General features: G+C 50.8%; 1 protein-coding gene and 1 non-coding gene across 2 annotated transcripts; both read left to right on the forward strand.

Moving 5' to 3' along the window:
- The first annotated feature begins 1,500 nt into the window (after nt 1-1,500).
- VSIG8 (V-set and immunoglobulin domain containing 8) lies at nt 1,501-12,391 on the forward strand. Its single transcript, XM_054548550.2, has 9 exons — nt 1,501-1,706; nt 2,176-2,221; nt 4,198-4,230; nt 6,347-6,571; nt 7,014-7,215; nt 7,339-7,560; nt 8,674-8,793; nt 9,234-9,432; nt 10,301-12,391. Exons 1-9 carry the CDS (start codon nt 1,501-1,503, stop codon nt 10,572-10,574), a joined length of 1,527 nt encoding a protein of 508 aa, XP_054404525.1. The 3' UTR covers nt 10,575-12,391.
- A 974-nt stretch (nt 12,392-13,365) lies between these two features.
- On the forward strand, nt 13,366-13,432 carry LOC112131427 (small nucleolar RNA SNORD64). Its single transcript, XR_002913501.1, has one exon. It is a non-coding gene; the product is annotated as a small nucleolar RNA SNORD64 (small nucleolar RNA).
- The last annotated feature ends 3,811 nt before the right edge of the window (nt 13,433-17,243 follow it).

The raw sequence follows: 17,243 nt of genomic DNA on the forward strand, positions 1-17,243 counted from the left end.
CTTCTTTTATAGGACTCAAATTGCAAGGAGGTAGCAATTAAGCCTCAGAGGGTCAAGGGGAAACAACAATGGCACTCTGCCCTTTCAGGCTTTGAAAGACCCCCATGTGGTGCCCCATAAAGCGGCTGTTCTAGAGGAGCATGTAGGCACTCAGTTTCTCCCAACTGCCGACTCCTAAGGACTCCAAATCCAGACCACCTCTCCTCCCCACTCAGTAAGACTCCCTCTGATGGACCCCAACTTGTAGTTCGGTTTGGTGTCAGAGCCCCAGTCATTGTCAGTAGCTTCCTGCGTCTCCTCCCCAGATGTTTTTCCTGGAGCTTGGCCAGGTGGTGAGCTTTACTAGTGGAGCAGGACTTCAGAGGGTCCATTCTTTATGGGATTTAGTTGCCTCATACCCCTTAGATGGGCTCGTGTACATTTGGCTTCCTCCTCCAAGTCTTGGGACCCCAATCAACATGTGCCACTAGTAGTCTCCCCTCACTAAGGATTGAAAATTCTAGCCAAACCTGGATTTAGCAGATGGAGGCTGAAGTCTTTCTATATTAGAAATAAAACCTCATCTTTGATCCCCATCAACTCCCGCTGCTTACGTGTCTTTAAACCACGTTCCAACCCTAACCACAGCCTATTTCAACGTGAATCTCAAACTTGGTTCTAACCCAATACTAAATCAATCTAAACCCAGCCTTTGATTTAGCCCTAACTGTATTCCCAGGCAGAGCTGTAAATGAAACTAAAATTCTATTCCTTATCGTAACACAAATCCCAGCCATAAATCTGAGCCTCAATTCTAGCTGTATTTCTAACCCTAATCCCAACCTTAACTCTAATCCCAACCTCAAATCTGACTTCAACCTCATTCATAATTCAACTAACCCCAAACTTAACCCCAGCTCTAACATTAGCCCACATCCAGAACCCAATTAAATCCGAAGCCTGCACTGTAGTTTAGTGGAACCACAACCTTACTGCTTTCTCCTCACCTCAGTCTCTCTGTTCGTGGTCTGACCTGTTTTCCCTTCCACTCACCCTGACCTTCCATGGTTCTTGTTCGTGAGTGGGTCTAGTAATCCACAGGATCACCAAGACCATTTTGTGGACCTCTCTGGACTGACACCCTGGGTACCTGGGTATCCCAGCTTAGGCACCAGCCACATTGGCTGAATCCCCATGTTTCTCCAGGTCTCTGTTTCCCCATCTGTAAAATGGGAATAATGATCCCTGCTCTTCAAAGGGAGCAGGACAATCCCATAAACCTAAAAATAAATAAGGAAATAAAGATATTCATTGTGTACATCTGGTAGGTCTCAGAGCGCCCTGTTATTGTTGGGAGTTCAGGTGCAACGGCTTGGAATGCAGAGACGCGTGGACTCCTTGTGTTTCCTTAATGTTCTGACTTATTTTTCCCCAGAGGGGCGGGCCCTGGCAGCATCCTTGAGCCCCATAACTCTCCCCAACACTCTTCCTCCTCTGCCCTTTCTGTGCTCCGTGATAGCGATGGGGGCAGTCCCTGACTCCTTTGAGGGAGTCGAGCTATTGAATGGGGTCACTCATCTCCTGACTCCCACCATGGAGTCCAACGAGGCACATGCCCATTCTGCCCCCCTTAGACAAGCCAACAAGGGGGGCCCTTCACTTGCTCCCCATGCCTACCAGGACCCTCCCCACCCCAGCACCAACTTACCCAGAACTGTGCTGGTTTAGTCAGCCCGATGACCAGTCCAGGTTATGAGGGTCCTTGGTCTCAAGGACCCAGTTAATACTGGGACTGCATTAACCCTCAAGACCTGGCTACGCTTTCTGGGCAGAGAAGCCAGGACACCAAGCAATCCCTCAAGAAATTCACTCAGAGGGGCTTAGCCATCCTCACAGAGACACCCTGACACAGACAGCCTGCCTCCCTCCCACAGACATTGCTGAGGGGTGCACACGCTTACACAGGCACCCCCTTCCCTGGTCCTCTTGGCACTCTCCTCTCCAAGACTCCCTCACTAGCCCATCAGTCACCTTACTCCTACCACACACCCTGGACCCCCCATAGAACTCCTGCTCCCAGGGGTCCCCTACACTTGGGGATGGCCTTGAGTCAGGTATGGGTGTGGAGGACAGTTCCAGAGGGGACAGCCAGGAGGAGACTCTGTTCCTGCGCACACCCCTTCTCTCCTCTTTCAGCTCAGGAGGCCTGAGTCGCTTTGAAAGGCCTGAAGCCTGGGGGAAGGTGGGCTGGACACTCCTGGGGAACCCTATGCCCTGGGATCAGGATTAACTCTTCAGGGCCTGGCCACTCTTTCTCCCAAGGCTGGCTTCTCCTTCCTCTTCCCCACTTCCCTCAGGGAAGGAGGCAGCAAATGAGTGGTGAGGGGAGCCCTTGGAAGCTGTAAATGAGGTGACTGTTGTCACCCTGAGGATGTGGCCAGGAGGAAGTGAAGTTTAACAGGTGCCTAATTACAAGTCCCGCTGGCTGTCCTGTGCTACTCTTAGGACAGGGAAGAGCTTGGGTGAGGACTGGGTAATGCCCAGGTAGGCCACCCTGTCACCCTGCTAATTAGGGTTCCTGGGACTCCTCCCCAAGGCGGGGACCAGGCCCCCTCCCTCCCATAGAAATAACTCCGGCTGCTCCCCAGCTGGGCACTCATTGCACCTTCCTGCCACCCCAGGCAGTGTCTGGGCCCTCAGCTCCCCCTCCCTCCATCCACCCCCTCACACTCACCACTACGACCCCACGGGATACCCAGCCCAGGCAGAGGAAACACCGAGCCTAGAGACATGGGAGTTGGAGGAGCATTCCACCTTCTACTCGTGTGCCTGAGCCCAGGTACGGGGCTGGGCAGGGGGCAGGGATAGCCAGCATGAGGCTAGGTGGGCAGGAAAGGGGCAGCAAGGGCTCACAGTGGAGCCTGGGGCTGCCTGAGTTGCCTGGCAGGGTGCTGCCTACCCTTGCCCTGCTGCAGCTGGGTGTGGGTATTGCCAGGGGACCTTTCCCCAGGAGACCCTGTGCCTGATGTTCAGGGTGTGTGTCTGTGGTGCAGAGGTCTTTGAGTGGATCTTTATGTGTCCCCTGTCGGGTTCACACATGTGTGCAGGTGCCCTGCAAGCTCGTGCTGTGACTAGGAGGAGAGGGATTGATTGCTCTGCAGGAGCTGGAGGTGGGGTAGGAGAGAGGTAAGCACGGGCATTGGGTGAGGGCTCAGGAGGAGCTTGGGAAGGATCAATTTTCATCAGACTGTGTGCTATTGCCGACGCTACTCCTCTCCCAAGGCCAAGGCCAAGGGGCAGGGAAGTCACTTGCCTTGAAAGGGCAAGAGACTAAGGCTGGTGTAAGTCTGAGTGGTTTCTTCCATCATGGCCAGTGACAGCTCAGGCCTGAGACCTCAGCCTTGGGCCCCCTGTGCTACGACAGGGCAGTGCCCCACTCTAAGATGAGGCCTGAGTGTGGTGGGGACGGCAACTCCAGAGACTTCTCACCCCACCAGGGTAGGTCCACAGGGCAGGGCTCAAGTTTGGACATTGTGGCTTCCTGCCCAGGTTGGGGCAAGTTCCACCAAGAGGCATTCTATGCCAATATCACTGGAAAGGGCTCCGAGTCCCTCTTGCAGTCTGGATTTGGGATGAAGAGGCATGAAGGAGGAATTTGGGAAGGCAGGGTGACATTTTCAGCCTTTGTGTGAGCGTGAATGTGTACATAAGTGTGTGGGCGCGTGCGCCTGCATGGGAATGATGACATTTCTGGCAGGATAGCTGCAGCCCCTCTCTGTCTGATGAGAGCAGGGCTGGCAGAGTCCACTCGGGAGGCTCCAGCTGTGCTGTGGGGACCTGGACTTCCCCCTGTGTGGTGTGTCAATGGGTGTGTGAGGACAACTCAGTGCTGGCAGCATTAACGCATCAATACCCTCAGATGGAGCCGCCTTTTCTCCCGTCCCTTACCTCCAAAGGGAGGATCAGGAGTTCTGGAAGCACCTTGAAGATTCAGAAAGAATTTACAAGCAGAGAGTAGGCACCACTACTGAGATGACACCCCGGAAAGCATGGCCAGTTTCTGGTGCTTTTGGGGGGCAAAGAATCACCACTGTCCCCTTCCTTGGAGAGCCCATGTGATTCCTCCATTCCTGTCTCTCCTCAAGTCTCCCATCCAGCTCTCTCTTCCACTTTGCCTTTCCTCCCTCTCTCCAGCCTCTCCTCTCGCATTCCCTGTAGTACTTCCTTAGTGCTACAGCAAGAGGAATCAAGGTGAGACATTAGGAACAACTTCCCAAGGAGAGGGAGGGGTGCGGAAAGGCTGGAACCCTTGGGAGGAGGTTGAGAAGACTTCTAAGGAGATAGAAAAGCTGGGTGAGGCTCCCTGTCTGGGACAATTGAAGAATCTCTCAGCCTGGTGCAGGGTGGAGGTGCTTATCTTGCAGCCTGTCGCTCCTTCCCAAGCCCCTCTCCCTGAATGCTTACCCTCCTGCCTGGCAGGCTCCTATGGCATGGAGAGAGTCCTTCCTGTGTGGGTGCTTCCAGCGGTGCTTCTCCAGGGTGGAGCCTCTGCTCTCAGCCGAGTTCTGGCTCATCCCTGGCTTGCCTTGAGCAGCCTCAGGATCTGGCAGATGGCAGCAGGATCCTTATCTCAGGAATGAGCTGTTGTTCTCTTGGCCTAGAGCTGGAAGAGGCATCACTAGGTCCCGTTAGAGCCCCAGCAGTCAGCCTGCCTGCTCTGGGTCACCTTGGAGTCTAGCTGGGTTATGACAGAGCTGATGGCCCAGCCAGCGTTCCTAGCGGGGAAGTTCAGGGATCGCTGAGCTATTGAGGGTGTTGAAAGGGCCCCTTGCTGGCCTCTCTGGAGCCAGGCTAAGCCTTCTTGGCAGGGCTTCCATGGATATGTCTGGTCTTGAATGAACACATACAGGGACTATATGAACACACGGTGGGTGTGTCTTTTGAATTAATATATTCTGTGTTTGTGTGCAGATTGTGTCTGTGTCTGAATGAATCTAATAGTGTCTGTGTGTGTAGGAAGGTGGGGCCACATAGGTATGTATCTGCATTTTGAAGCCTTGTAAGAGTGGGCCACGTGCCGATTTGTTTGCCTGTGATGGTGTCATTGTGTGTGTGCACGTGTGAGATCTCTACGTGTAAACATGGTCCCGAGCCACAGAATGATAGAACAGAATGATTGCTGAGACCTGGTGCTGTGACTCCAGAAGACATGTTGACTCAAAAAAGAACGCAGACGGAGAGTGTGTGAGGCCTGGTGAGGGGCCTGCAGAGGCAGGGTTGCTGGAGACTGGGAGGTGGAGTGCAGAGTGTCCAGGGTGGGGCCCTGGCTACACACCCCAGTCTTATCCCTCTCTAGGTCCAACCGGTTGGGGATAGGCCTGCCTGGGGCTTCAGGGTAGGGAGAGACAAGAGCTCAGTCCTGAGCTCCTGGGTCCTGGGATCCCGGTTCCTCACCCAGGATTGCCTGCCACTGACTCAGTGGCAGGAGGGGCCTCACTGGGAGCCAGCTTGTGGGGGCAGCTGCATGAGAGCCACACAATCACATAAGAGGAAGCACACACAGTACATAATGCTGTGTAGTCAAGAAAGGCTCACAATGTCCTACATATACCTGTGGCCATAGTCCCAGGCACACACCATCACTCATTATCACACACGAACACAGCCAGGCTCCTGGTCACAGCTGTCCACTGTCATGCACAAGCACACACTGTCACTTTTAAGCACTTACATAGCTCACATGGTCACACATCACTGTACAAAACCACACAGAGTCATACAGCCACAGACACACACTGTCATACACAGACACACATAGACACACTTAGTCTTCGGCTTCTCAGGCTGGAGAGGAGTCCCAGAAGCCATTGTAACCACCCTGCTGCCTCTGGACAGGAGGACTTCACTCAGCCCAGACAGAGCCCAGATAGGTGACATTTAATCAGCCAGGCTCTTCCATCAGAGCATTTAACAACTCTGTGTGTACCACATGCCTTCACACACACAAACACACACACACACGTAAACACATCCACACTATCATGTAAATATATAAGCAGACACGCTACATGGTCATGTACATGAATATCCTCACAGTACACATAAGCAGCCACAAATACTCATAAGCATACAATGTACATACGTGTACATATTCATACATGCATACACATAATCATATATACATACAAGCATACATAACAGCTACATATATAATAGCTATATGTATAGCTGTTATATGCCTGTAACAATTCATGCACACACACATACCCACTAAGAGCAGCCCTCCTTTTTATGAAAGCACTGCTGACCTCTGGGTGCCATGGACAGAGAATATGAAGGGAAGGGCTGACACTGACTCCTCCTGAAGCCCTGCTTCTGCTCCTACCACCCCATCTTCTCTGCCCTCCCCCTAGCACTGCTGTCTGCTGTGCGGATCAACGGGGATGGACAGGAGGTCCTGTACCTGGCAGAAGGTGATAATGTGAGGCTGGGCTGCCCCTACGTCCTGGACCCTGAGGACTATGGTCCCAATGGGCTGGACATCGAGTGGATGCAGGTCAACTCAGACCCTGCCCACCACCGAGAGAACGTGGTGAGTGCTGGGCACAGGGATTTCCTTCCTCTAGGCTTCATGATGTCTACCTGTTGGACAGCCAACATCCCAAAGGGAGAAGACTGACCTTGAACCTCCCCCAAGGCCTTTCAGGGAATGAGGCAATGGGGATGAGAGCTCTGCAATTGTGAATTAAGCTAGCCAGTCAGTCTACCTCCTCCCATCCCATTCTAAAGGGAAGATAAGGTGTAGTCTTTGCCTTCAAAAAGTTCCCAGTCTGACTATATATTTTTCCAAGTGCTTGATCTCACCTGATCTCACCAGTTCTGTAAGAGGTCAGTGGCTCAGGCATCATTATTCTCATTTTTTCAGCTGAGAAAAGAGTCTCAGAGAAGTTCAGTGAATTGCCCAAAGCCGCCAATCCACATGGCCCTCCTTGGCTCTGCCTGTTTCACCACCTGTTTTCCTCTCCTCTTCACAGTTCCTTAGTTACCAGGACAAGAGGATCAACCATGGCAACCTTCCCCATCTGCAGCAGAGGGTTCGCTTTGCAGCCTCAGACCCAAGCCAGTACGATGCCTCCATCAACCTCATGAACCTGCAGGTATCTGATACAGCCACTTATGAGTGCCGGGTGAAGAAGACCACCATGGCCACCCGGAAGGTCATTGTCACTGTCCAAGGTATGGCCAGACTCCTCTAAGCTCCTCTCCCCCTGGTTTAAGAGCCAAGGGCAGCTTGGCCACTTTGAGCCTGGCTCTGTCTCTTGGCTGGGCCCTGGCTTACAATTGTCTGCCTCCTTGCAGCACGACCTGCAGTGCCCATGTGCTGGACTGAGGGCCACATGACATATGGCAACGATGTGGTGTTGAAGTGCTATGCCAGTGGGGGCTCCCAGCCCCTCTCCTACAGGTGGGCCAAGATCAGTGGACACCATTACCCCTATCGAGCTGGGTCTTACACCTCCCAGCACAGCTACCACTCAGAGCTCTCCTACCAGGAGTCCTTCCACAGCTCCATAAACCAAGGTGAGAGGGCCCTGGGTGAGGGCAGTGGGGGGTGAGTGGAAGATCAGGGACTCTGGGACCTGTTGGGGTTTCCTTGGGTTGTCAGTGCCATCAAATCAAACCTGGAACCCCTGTGGGAGACCCTCCCTCTGGGCCTGCCCCAGCAGCTGCTATTTTTTTTTTTTTTTTTTTTTTGAGACAGAGTTTTGCTCTTGTTGCCCAAGCTGGAGGGCAATGGCATGATCTCGGCTCACTGCAACCTCTGCCTCCCGGGTTCAAGCGATTCTCCTGCCTCAGCCTTCCGAGTAGCTGGGATTACAGGCATGTGCCACCACACCTGGCTAATTTTTTGTATTTTTAGTAGAAACGGGGTTTCACCGTGTTAGCCAGGCTGGTCTCAAACTCCTGACCTCAGGCGATCCGCCCGCCTTGGCCTCCCAAAGTGCTAGGATTACAGGCGTGAGCCACTGTGCCTGGCCCAGCAGCTGCTATTGAGAGCAGATGATAAGGCAAATGTGGAGAGTCAGTCAAAAGTACTATGGTGAATTTGGAGGGAGCCTGGTCTCAGACAGAGCTGGGCTTGAATCCTGGCTGGGACACTGACTGGCTCCAAGTCTAAGGCAAGTGGCTTACCCTCCCTGTGCCTTAATTTCTTCATATATGGAAAGGGAATACTAATATATACATTTCATGGGCATGCAAGGATTAAATGGGGGAGGTGTGTAAAGCTCCTAGTACATAGAGAAGCTGAAAATACTCAGTCAAACAAAGGATAATAGAGCTAGGAGGGACCTTAGAGTTCCTCTTCCCCTGGCTTCTCCTGTCCTCACTGTACAAAGGAGGAGACCAAGGCTCAGAGAGGGTATATATTTCCCTAAGGTCACAGAGTGAATTAATGGTGTCTCTGTCTTGCTGCTGGGAAGAGGTCCTTTCTTGCATCTCTTTCACAGCAGGGGGGAAGGTGACTCACCTGGAGAGTGGAGTGTGTGTGTGTGTGTGTGTGTGTGTGGGTGGGTGTACACACATGCATAAGCCTTCCCTTCTTCCGGAGTGGGTGTCCCATCCCCACCCCACAGGGACTGAGGTTGGGGTGGGAGCTCTCAGAGACCAGGCCTCTCTCCACTTCACTTTCAGGCCTGAACAATGGGGACCTGGTGTTGAAGGATATCTCCAGAGCAGATGATGGGCTGTATCAGTGCACAGTGGCCAACAACGTGGGCTACAGTGTTTGTGTGGTGGAGGTGAAGGTCTCAGGTAGGTGCAGCAGTCTTGAGGGCTGGGTGGTTGGGAGGGTTGAACTGGAGGAGGCTGGGCTCTGGTTTGGAGCCTCAGCTGCTTCTGCCTTTCCACTGCCATCCATTTGCCAGTGCGGGCTCCCAGGCCCTCTCCTACAAGTGGGCCAAGATCAGTGGGTACAATTACCCCTATTGAGCTGGGTCTTACCTCGCCCAGCACAGCTTCCACTCTGAGCTCTAGAGCCCAGAGCAGCTGGAAGCCCTGGGAGAAGCATGCTGACACAAGGGGTTAACTTGCATCTCCCCATATCTTCCCCACTGGTGTTCCAGGGCTAAGAGACCCCCTGGGTCCCTCTCCCTCTTTCCCATTAACCCCTGACCTGGCACCTCCTGGTGCTGGTCCCTCAGGCACCTGCCAGGCTGTGAGAAAGCCTGACCTGCCTCCACTTCTCTCCACAGACTCCCGGCGTATAGGCGTGATCATCGGCGCCGTCCTGGGCTCTCTGCTCGCGCTGGGCTGCCTGGCCGTAGGCATCTGGGGGCTCGTCTGCTGCTGCTGCGGGGGCTCCGGGGCTGTCGGCGCCCGCGGTGCCTTCGGCTACGGCAACGGCGGCGGGGTCGGCGGAGGGGCCTGCGGCGACTTGGCTAGTGAGATCAGGTAAAACCTGATGCATGCTGCATGCTGCTGTGCGGCAGGGAACCGGTGCCCTGCCCACCTCACTCCTGCCTGCCACCGGCCGGCTGGGCCCCCCACCCCAACCCTGCCCGCCATCGCCACGGAGTGCTGGGACTGCAGCATGTCGACCTGCCACCCAACGCATGGCTTTCCCCTCCCCCTGCCACCCCAGTCTTCACCTTTGCTCCCTGCCTTCCATTTCTCTCCTGCCTACGCACCTGTCTTGTCTAGACTGTAAGCTCCTGGAGGGCAGGGCCTATGTTTTTCCACGTTTCCCCTGTACTGCGCCGGTGAGAACTCTGACATGATTATTTAAGAAGAGCTAATAATAAGAATAGTGCTAATAACTTATATTAGAAGCAAACTAGAAACAAAAATAGAACAAGTCTAGTAGTGCTAATGATTGCAATGCCTCGGGGATGGAGGGAAAGATGGAGAAGACTGAGGGGCAGGAGGTGAGAAAGAGATTGCTCGTGCAAGGTCAGGGTTAGCTAAGGAAAGAAGAGGAGGAAAAGCAGCTCCTTCTGGATCTCTATTAGAGGCGGTCGGCCTGCGAAACATCAGAAAGGGATTGGAGGGGCCTGAAGGGGGCTGCCTGCGGGGCTGTCCAGATACGCGTGGACAAGCCCTGTCTGGAGGATGCGGATGCTGGCTCTGGGACCACTGCAGGGTCGGCGGCCCAGGAAGGGTCACAAAGGAGAGTAGGTCGAGGCCGAGGGAGAGAGACGACGGCAGGTGGAGGGAGGCGCGGGAGACAAGAGGTTGCCAAGAGCCCCCGACTCTGCCCAGGCCGTGCCCACGCCGCGCCGCGGAGCAGCCCGCTCACCCGCCCGCCTGTTGTTTTCCACAGAGAGGACGCCGTTGCGCCCGGGTGCAAGGCCAGCGGGCGCGGCAGCCGCGTCACCCACCTCCTGGGGTACCCGACGCAGAACGTCAGCCGCTCCCTGCGCCGCAAGTACGCGCCTCCGCCCTGCGGCGGCCCCGAGGACGTGGCCCTGGCGCCCTGCACCGCCGCCGACGCCTGCGAAGCGGGCCCCTCCCCGATCTACGTCAAGGTCAAGAGCGCGGAGCCGGCCGACTGCGCCGAGGGGCCGGTGCAGTGCGAGAACGGCCTCTTGGTGTGAGCGCGCGCGCCGGGCCGGGCTGCGCCCCAGCCGGGAGGAGGGCGCGGGGCTCTCTGTCCGCAGCTGGGGACACGTCGGGGCTGGGGTCGACCTCGCTCGCCCCAGGCTGCCAGGCGGCTGGGGGTGAAGGCATTTCCCTAAGGAAATGCGTAGGGAGGCAGAGCGTCCTCCCCAAAAGTGGGAAGGGGCGGGCGAGGGCGGAGGAAGGCGATCCTGAGCCTTCTCCGCACCCCCGGGACCGAAGGCGTGGGGGAGAGGGAGGGAGGAGGAGGCTGAGTGTCCTAGAGCGGCTGAGGCCGGATGCCTGGTGTCCCCAGCCTAAGCAGAGGGCCCCGGGGGCCGGGTGGGTGGGGGTCTGTCTGGACGAATTGTTCTGTGTGTGATGTCTGAGCTCTGAGGCAGCAGTGTTAGCATAATAAAGAAACATTGAGACGTGAGTCCGAAGTGGCTGTCCGCGTTCCACAGAGGTTGGGCACGGGGTGGCGAGCCCTGCCCAGGGCCGGGGAGGGTTGCTTCTGTCGCTCGCCTCGACCCCGCCCCCTCTCCTCCCTCCTGCTTAGATCCCTGGCAGTCAGAGCTGGAAGGGGCCATCCAGGGCTACTCTTTTGAACAACATACAAAGTGCAGATAAAAGGAAAACAAAGACAAAAAGAATTAGCTCAGAATATCTATGACCGTAAAATAAACTGAGGAACTGACAAAGTGCAATACACTTGCCATTTCTAAATATTAAAAGTTTTCACATGTCAAGATTTTCTATTGAGAATAATGTGCTCTGAAGGTCTAGGGAGTCTTTATATGTTGTTGAAAGCTAAAAGGAAACAATCCTTGGAGCACAGAAGGCACAGGCATCCGGTGAGACAGAAACAAGGACATGTGAAAATAAGACTACCACCTCTTATATTAAAAAACTAAGTGCCACAGTTCTAGGGTGCTGGGTGAAGTGTAGGAAGGAGGGGGAATGATATTTATATAGCATATATTATGGAACTCGGAGAGTATGGTAAATCCCTTCATCTAGATGCTGCTGGTGTTTTAGAACAATTATTTTTGTGGTTGTTTTTTTTTTTTTTTTTCACTTGTCTGCAGTTGGTCAACTTGTGCAGAGCCCATTCTGCAGGAGATGTTTGAGAAATACCAAGTGAATGAATGCGGCAGCATTACTTTATGCTAGAAAAAAAAGTTTTTAGATATTTTACAGTTACTGCCTTATGATGTAATATTCTGTGGTGAGAATCTAGGCCTTTCTGAGATCCAGCTCCATGCTCTTACACCCTGAAGTAGTCAGCCACTTCTAGATAGGGATTAATTGAGCTATTTAGTATTTACCAGCACTTGTTTTGTTAAACACCTTGTCATGATATTTACAATGTATTTTGGGGGATGTTTTAGTCATGTTTGGTTCAAAAGTGGAAATCAATAAGCACTGTTTTTGTTAATAGGCGTGAGACGTCCTCTCTTGTTTAGTGAGATGGGGAGTGCTTAATTGAAGAGTAATGTTTGAGATAAAGTTCCAAGGATATATTTACTAAGCAAACAGTAAGTAAAGTGGGCAGTGTTATAGATGTTCCTTTGTTGATAAAGGGACCAGGTGTTCACACAGCAAGGAGGGGGATGCAGACAAGTAGACAAGCTCTACTAATCCTTCTTTGTTCGACATCATCTCTGTTGGGCATTGGAATCTACTTTGCTAAAGCAATGCCCGCTTGCCTATAATTTAAGAATTTCTAATATGGAATAGAAATGATTAATAGGAGAAGCTTGGCTGGATTAATTTCCTGTGCTGAGCAAGATTAAACTTTAAAAAAAAAAAAAAACCGTTAGGTCCATCCTAAATGCCCAAGATTTAAGAAGGAACCTCATAGTTCAACTGGGTATTTGAGGAATGTGAATGATTTTGTATTTGATGAGCTGATGAGGACAACATAGTGATGCAGAGGGGTAGGTGTTTGTGCATCTGAATTGTTTGGGCTGTCTGTTTCTCATTTTATATGTAATTTGTTTGTATTTAAAGAGTTCATTTTATGTTATATTATTTGTGCTTTAGTAGCAAAAATATATTTGAAAGGGTAAGCTCCTGAAATCAGCAGTTTCATGTCTGCTAGGAGACATGTATCAGGAAAAGTAATGTGGGTTCTATTATTTCCATGCTACAACTTGGATGGTGTTACCTTACCACTTTGGTCCCTTGTTTCAGGGATGTTAGAACTTAGCTTAGACCTTCCTCAGAATCCTTTTGGACTTTGTGTTTCATTTGTTTGGCCTGCCTTGATTTTATTTGGTCATCCTTCTTGATTCTTTCATACTATTTGTTTACACTTAACTCTGGAATATTTTGGTGGTTGTTTTCAATGTACTCTAGGTCTTTAAATTGGTTTATAATGAATTATTGAGGAGAATAGCAAGTTGTTGACATTATATCTGTCTGTAGTAACATCAGAATATTTCCACTTCAATTTGTTGGGCAATTTGCTTGTGGAAATATAAGATGTTATATTTAGTTCTACCGAAACCAGGATCTCAATATTATTCTTTTCACAGGTTGCTGCGTGTGTGTGTGTGTGTGTGTGTGTGTGTGTGTGTGTCTGTCTGTCTCTCTGTCTTTGATTTTTTTCCTTCATATTTTCCCCTTAATTCGGTGTCAGTCAATACTGTCGCTGTTGCACATCCATTGTCACATAAAACTAGTCATCTCATTCTCCCAGGCCCCCTGTCCTTGGGAAGGGATGTGCACTCTGCAGGTATTAGTGATTTTACATAGCTGCATGAGTTGCTGGGAAAGGCCTTGGCTGGATTTATAATGAGCTGTGTTTACTGAGCATTATGAAGTAAAGTTCAATATGATTACTCTGAAGTCTGACCTAAAAAAAAATCCTACTCCTTCACTATACAGATAGGGAAACTGAGGCCCCTCAGGCTGGACTTTAAATCCCCAATCCTACTTTTCCATTTTATTCTAGAAGGTCAGATGAGAGGAAACACGGCTCTGTCATGGATGACCTCTAAAGGATCCCTGACCATTCTTAGCATCCTTCTTTCTCTTCCCCTCATTGACCTAATCCTGACTTCTTTTATCTCTTTCAGATGTATGCCTTCTTTCTTAATAGCCAGGAAGTGTTTCAGAGTCATACTCTCTGGTGTAGAAAGACCTTCAAGGCCAACTAACCCATCTCCCCCTTTTGGTGGGAAGGGGATTGGCATTTATTGAGCACCTATTAAGTGTTAGGTGCTTTTTGATTTTTTGTCTTATTTATTCCTTACTTTAGTCCTATGAGGTTGTGTATTATCCCCATTATACAGATGAATAAACTGAGGCTCAGAGGGATTAGGTATCTTGACCAAGGCAACAAAGATAATAAAGATAATTCAGGATTTGATCTAGGCATGTTTGATTCCAGGACAGCAGGCTGTTTCTCTGGTATTTGAATTCCTTCTATAGCATTCCTGACAAAGGGTATGCAACCTCTTCTTGACAACCTCCAATGGCAGCTCACTACCTTCCAAGGCAGGCCACTTGGCCTCTGACTGTCAATATTCAACAGAACGTTTCTTTGAACCTGGTTTTTGTCCCCATATAGCTTTTATCCCTTGATCCAAGTTCTACTCTTAGGGACCCCAGAGCATTGTATTTCTAATTCACCTGCCTCTAGTGGACAAAGTGGTTGCACTCCATACAGGATGGCTGCAACAGGGACACAACTGGACACTTGTCTGGTCTAGTTGGTAGGAGGTGTTCAGAAGAGCACAGTAGTACTTCAAGGTTACTTCGTTCTACTTTCCTTTCCCCAGCTGCCTGCTTATTGAGAGTCCGGCCTCTTTCTTCTCTCTTTGTCTCTTTTCTCTTGAGGAGAAGCTAGTCTTCCTCATTTTTCCTGCTCCTATTCTAGGGCCACAGGAGGTGTGGGGTGTGCATGGGCCTCAAAGTGTCTTTAGGAAGCCCCTAAACACTTCTTAGTAACACATAACTAGGAAACCCTCAAGATGCCTTGGGTATTTGCAAAGGGGTGATGGCATTGCCAGCTCTGCTTTTATAGAGCTTGCTGGGAGATATGAGAGATAGTAATGAGGCAAAAGGAACCAGAGACCACTGTCTTGGGGTTGGGAAGGTGGGGAGTTCTTGGCAATAGGAAGGGGTATAGGGAAAGGACGTTAAATAAGGAGAAGAGCAGAGAACTCCAGGAACCATCCATCTCTTCATTTATTTGGTCATATTTATGAGCACCTATAAGACGACTTGTGACTTGTCATAGATGAAGAGATCTTCAGCAGAGCACTGTGCCTGGCATACTTTTGCCCTAAGGCAGGGGATGGTATAGGATGACTTGGGGAGGGTGCTCCCAGTCTGAGGAGCCTCCAGCTTAGCTTCCTGAAAGGTGCTGAGGGACAGAGGCAGCCAGTTGGCTGTGCAGGTTGTTGAATGATATAATCTTCCCTATTCCAGGAGCAAGGGAGCCATGATCAGACTTGGCCTCCATTTGGGGGATGGGACCAGTGAGGCTCTGGCAAGAAAGGCACACTAAAAAGCAGCAAGAGAGATTTTAGAGAGACTCTGAGAACAGCTTCCTGTTAGGGTGAGTCAACAGGGAAGGTAGAGATTTCCTAAATCCAATGCTGAGATCACAGTCGTCACTGTACTTACCACTCCAGGAGAATGAGGGAGGGAAGTTTCTGTTTGAACAATTTTGCTTCAGGGATGCCTGTTTTTTGTTCATGTCTCCTGCATGAAACCTTGTTCAGTGCTGGAGGAGAACACTTGTGGTGACATATGTTCAACAGTGGCTTTGGGAGTAGGGTGTAGGGTGGGGTAGGGACTGGGAAGCCCTGATTTGTAGCCTTTGCTGATTTCCATGATGTCAATGCTTCCACTATGGCTGAATTCAAGCTACCAACACGATGTGACTGGCATGGAATTGGGAGAAATGTTTAGTAGCACATGATTGTATAGTATTTCCATGATACAGATACAATGGAGGAAGTAAATAACTTTAAGAGCTTAGGTAATAGTGAACTGTAGTAAAGTCATCAGGAAGTGGTGAGTTTTGAGTACTTATCACCTTTGTTTTAATATCATTTAATTATAAATGTATGTAATTTACTTTTTAATAATGGCTGCATTTAACAACTGGCTTGGGAAAGTTAGGTGGACCATGTCACCCCAGGCAAGCATGTCACCCCAGGCAAGCAGAACGCTGGGCACACAAGTGTTGCCTCAAGAATGGAAATCTCAAGTACATCTTGATTTTTCTCTATTTTTCTAGAGAGATGCAAACAGCACAAAGTTATGCTACTTCTATTAAATACTACATAAATTGTCTTCATCCTACTTCCTAGTTCCAACTTTTCCATCTCTCCCCCACCTTGCTGGAGCTGAATTCTGGTTCCTCAGGTCACTGAAAAATTATTGAGAGAATTTATATCCCCTTGGTTCCAGGTTACTCTTTCGGTAGCCATCAGAAACCTGCGTTGGCGTCCACAGAATTTGCGTACATTTGTCTCCCAGGGCATCCAGCCATGGGAAATCTATTCAAGGATGCCTGTGAGTCCTCATTGTTTCAGTTCCTTCTCTGACTCTCTCCCCAGGCTCTAGGAAGTCATCCTCTAGTCATCTTCTCTTAAGCCCCTAATTCCCAAGACCATGAGTCATATGGAGTCCCAAGGAATTTTCTTCTGTGTGCTCCTCTTTTTTTTTTTTTTTGAGACGGAGTCTTGCTCTGGCGCCCAGGCTGGAGTGCAGTGGCGCAATCTCGGCTCACTGCAAGCTCCGCCTCCCGGGTTCACGCCATTCTCCTGCCTCAGCCTTCCGAGTAGCTGGGACTACAGACGCCCGCCACCACGCCCGGCTAATTTTTAGTATTTTTAGTAGAGACGGAGTTTCACCGTGTTAGCCAGGGTGGTCTCGATCTCCTGACCTTGTGATCTGCCCACCTCGGCCTCCCAAAGTGCTGGGATTACAGGCGTGAGCCACCGCACCCGGCCTGTGTGCTCCTCTTTGAGTAACTATTACCATGCATGCTGCTCAATTACATTTCAGCTACTCTAGGCCCAGTCAGACTGTGATGACGCTGGGGAGGGGTTAATAATAATAATAATTATTATTTTGCCTCTCTGGGAACAAGGAAGTTTTGGGAATTACCCAATCATGATCCTTCCAGAGTTACAAAAACTACTTCACTCCTATGGGTTTAGGTTGGGGCCTGCCTGGAGACAGGGGACTGAATCTGTAGCCTTGTCCACTAAGCTGCCCAGGGAGTCTCCTCATGGCTCGTTTCCCTGATTTGGTCGGAACCTGGGAAACTCCTGCTCTGGAGTTAACAGTTAACATTCTGGAGTTAACTCAACGTTCATTCAGCCCATCTGGAGTAACCATTTTATTTATTCCTGGTGTATGGAAACAAAACTGATTCCATTCAATTCTTTGTAGTTAGGTTGGGAAGAATGTGCAGCAGAGGGGTGCATGGAGGACGTGGGAACTTGCAGACAAGGTGGGGATAGTGGCTGCCTTGGAGAATCTGGAGGAGCTGGGCGTGATCATTGTGCCTGCCGGTGGGGAGTGGACAGGATGGCCTTTTGCCACCCCTCTGTGGCCATTGTTCTCCCCAGTCTTCTTAGATGCATTTCAGCAGGATGGGCAGGATGGGACACTGAGCACCAAGGAGGAGACTGAAGCCT

Source organism: Pongo abelii, chromosome 1, assembly GCF_028885655.2.
Source record: "Pongo abelii isolate AG06213 chromosome 1, NHGRI_mPonAbe1-v2.0_pri, whole genome shotgun sequence".
Classification (NCBI taxonomy): Eukaryota; Metazoa; Chordata; class Mammalia; order Primates; family Hominidae; genus Pongo; species Pongo abelii.

Excerpts from the sequence above, each read along its gene's own strand:
- VSIG8 (XM_054548550.2), top strand. The coding sequence starts at position 1,501 with ATGGGGGCAGTCCCTGACTCCTTTGAGGGAGTCGAGCTATTGAATGGG. Across the intron at positions 1,707-2,175 it reads CCCAGAACTGTGCTGGTTTA|CTCAGGAGGCCTGAGTCGCT; the intron begins GTCAGCCCGATG and ends CTCCTCTTTCAG. Across the intron at positions 7,216-7,338 it reads GGTCATTGTCACTGTCCAAG|CACGACCTGCAGTGCCCATG; the intron begins GTATGGCCAGAC and ends GCCTCCTTGCAG.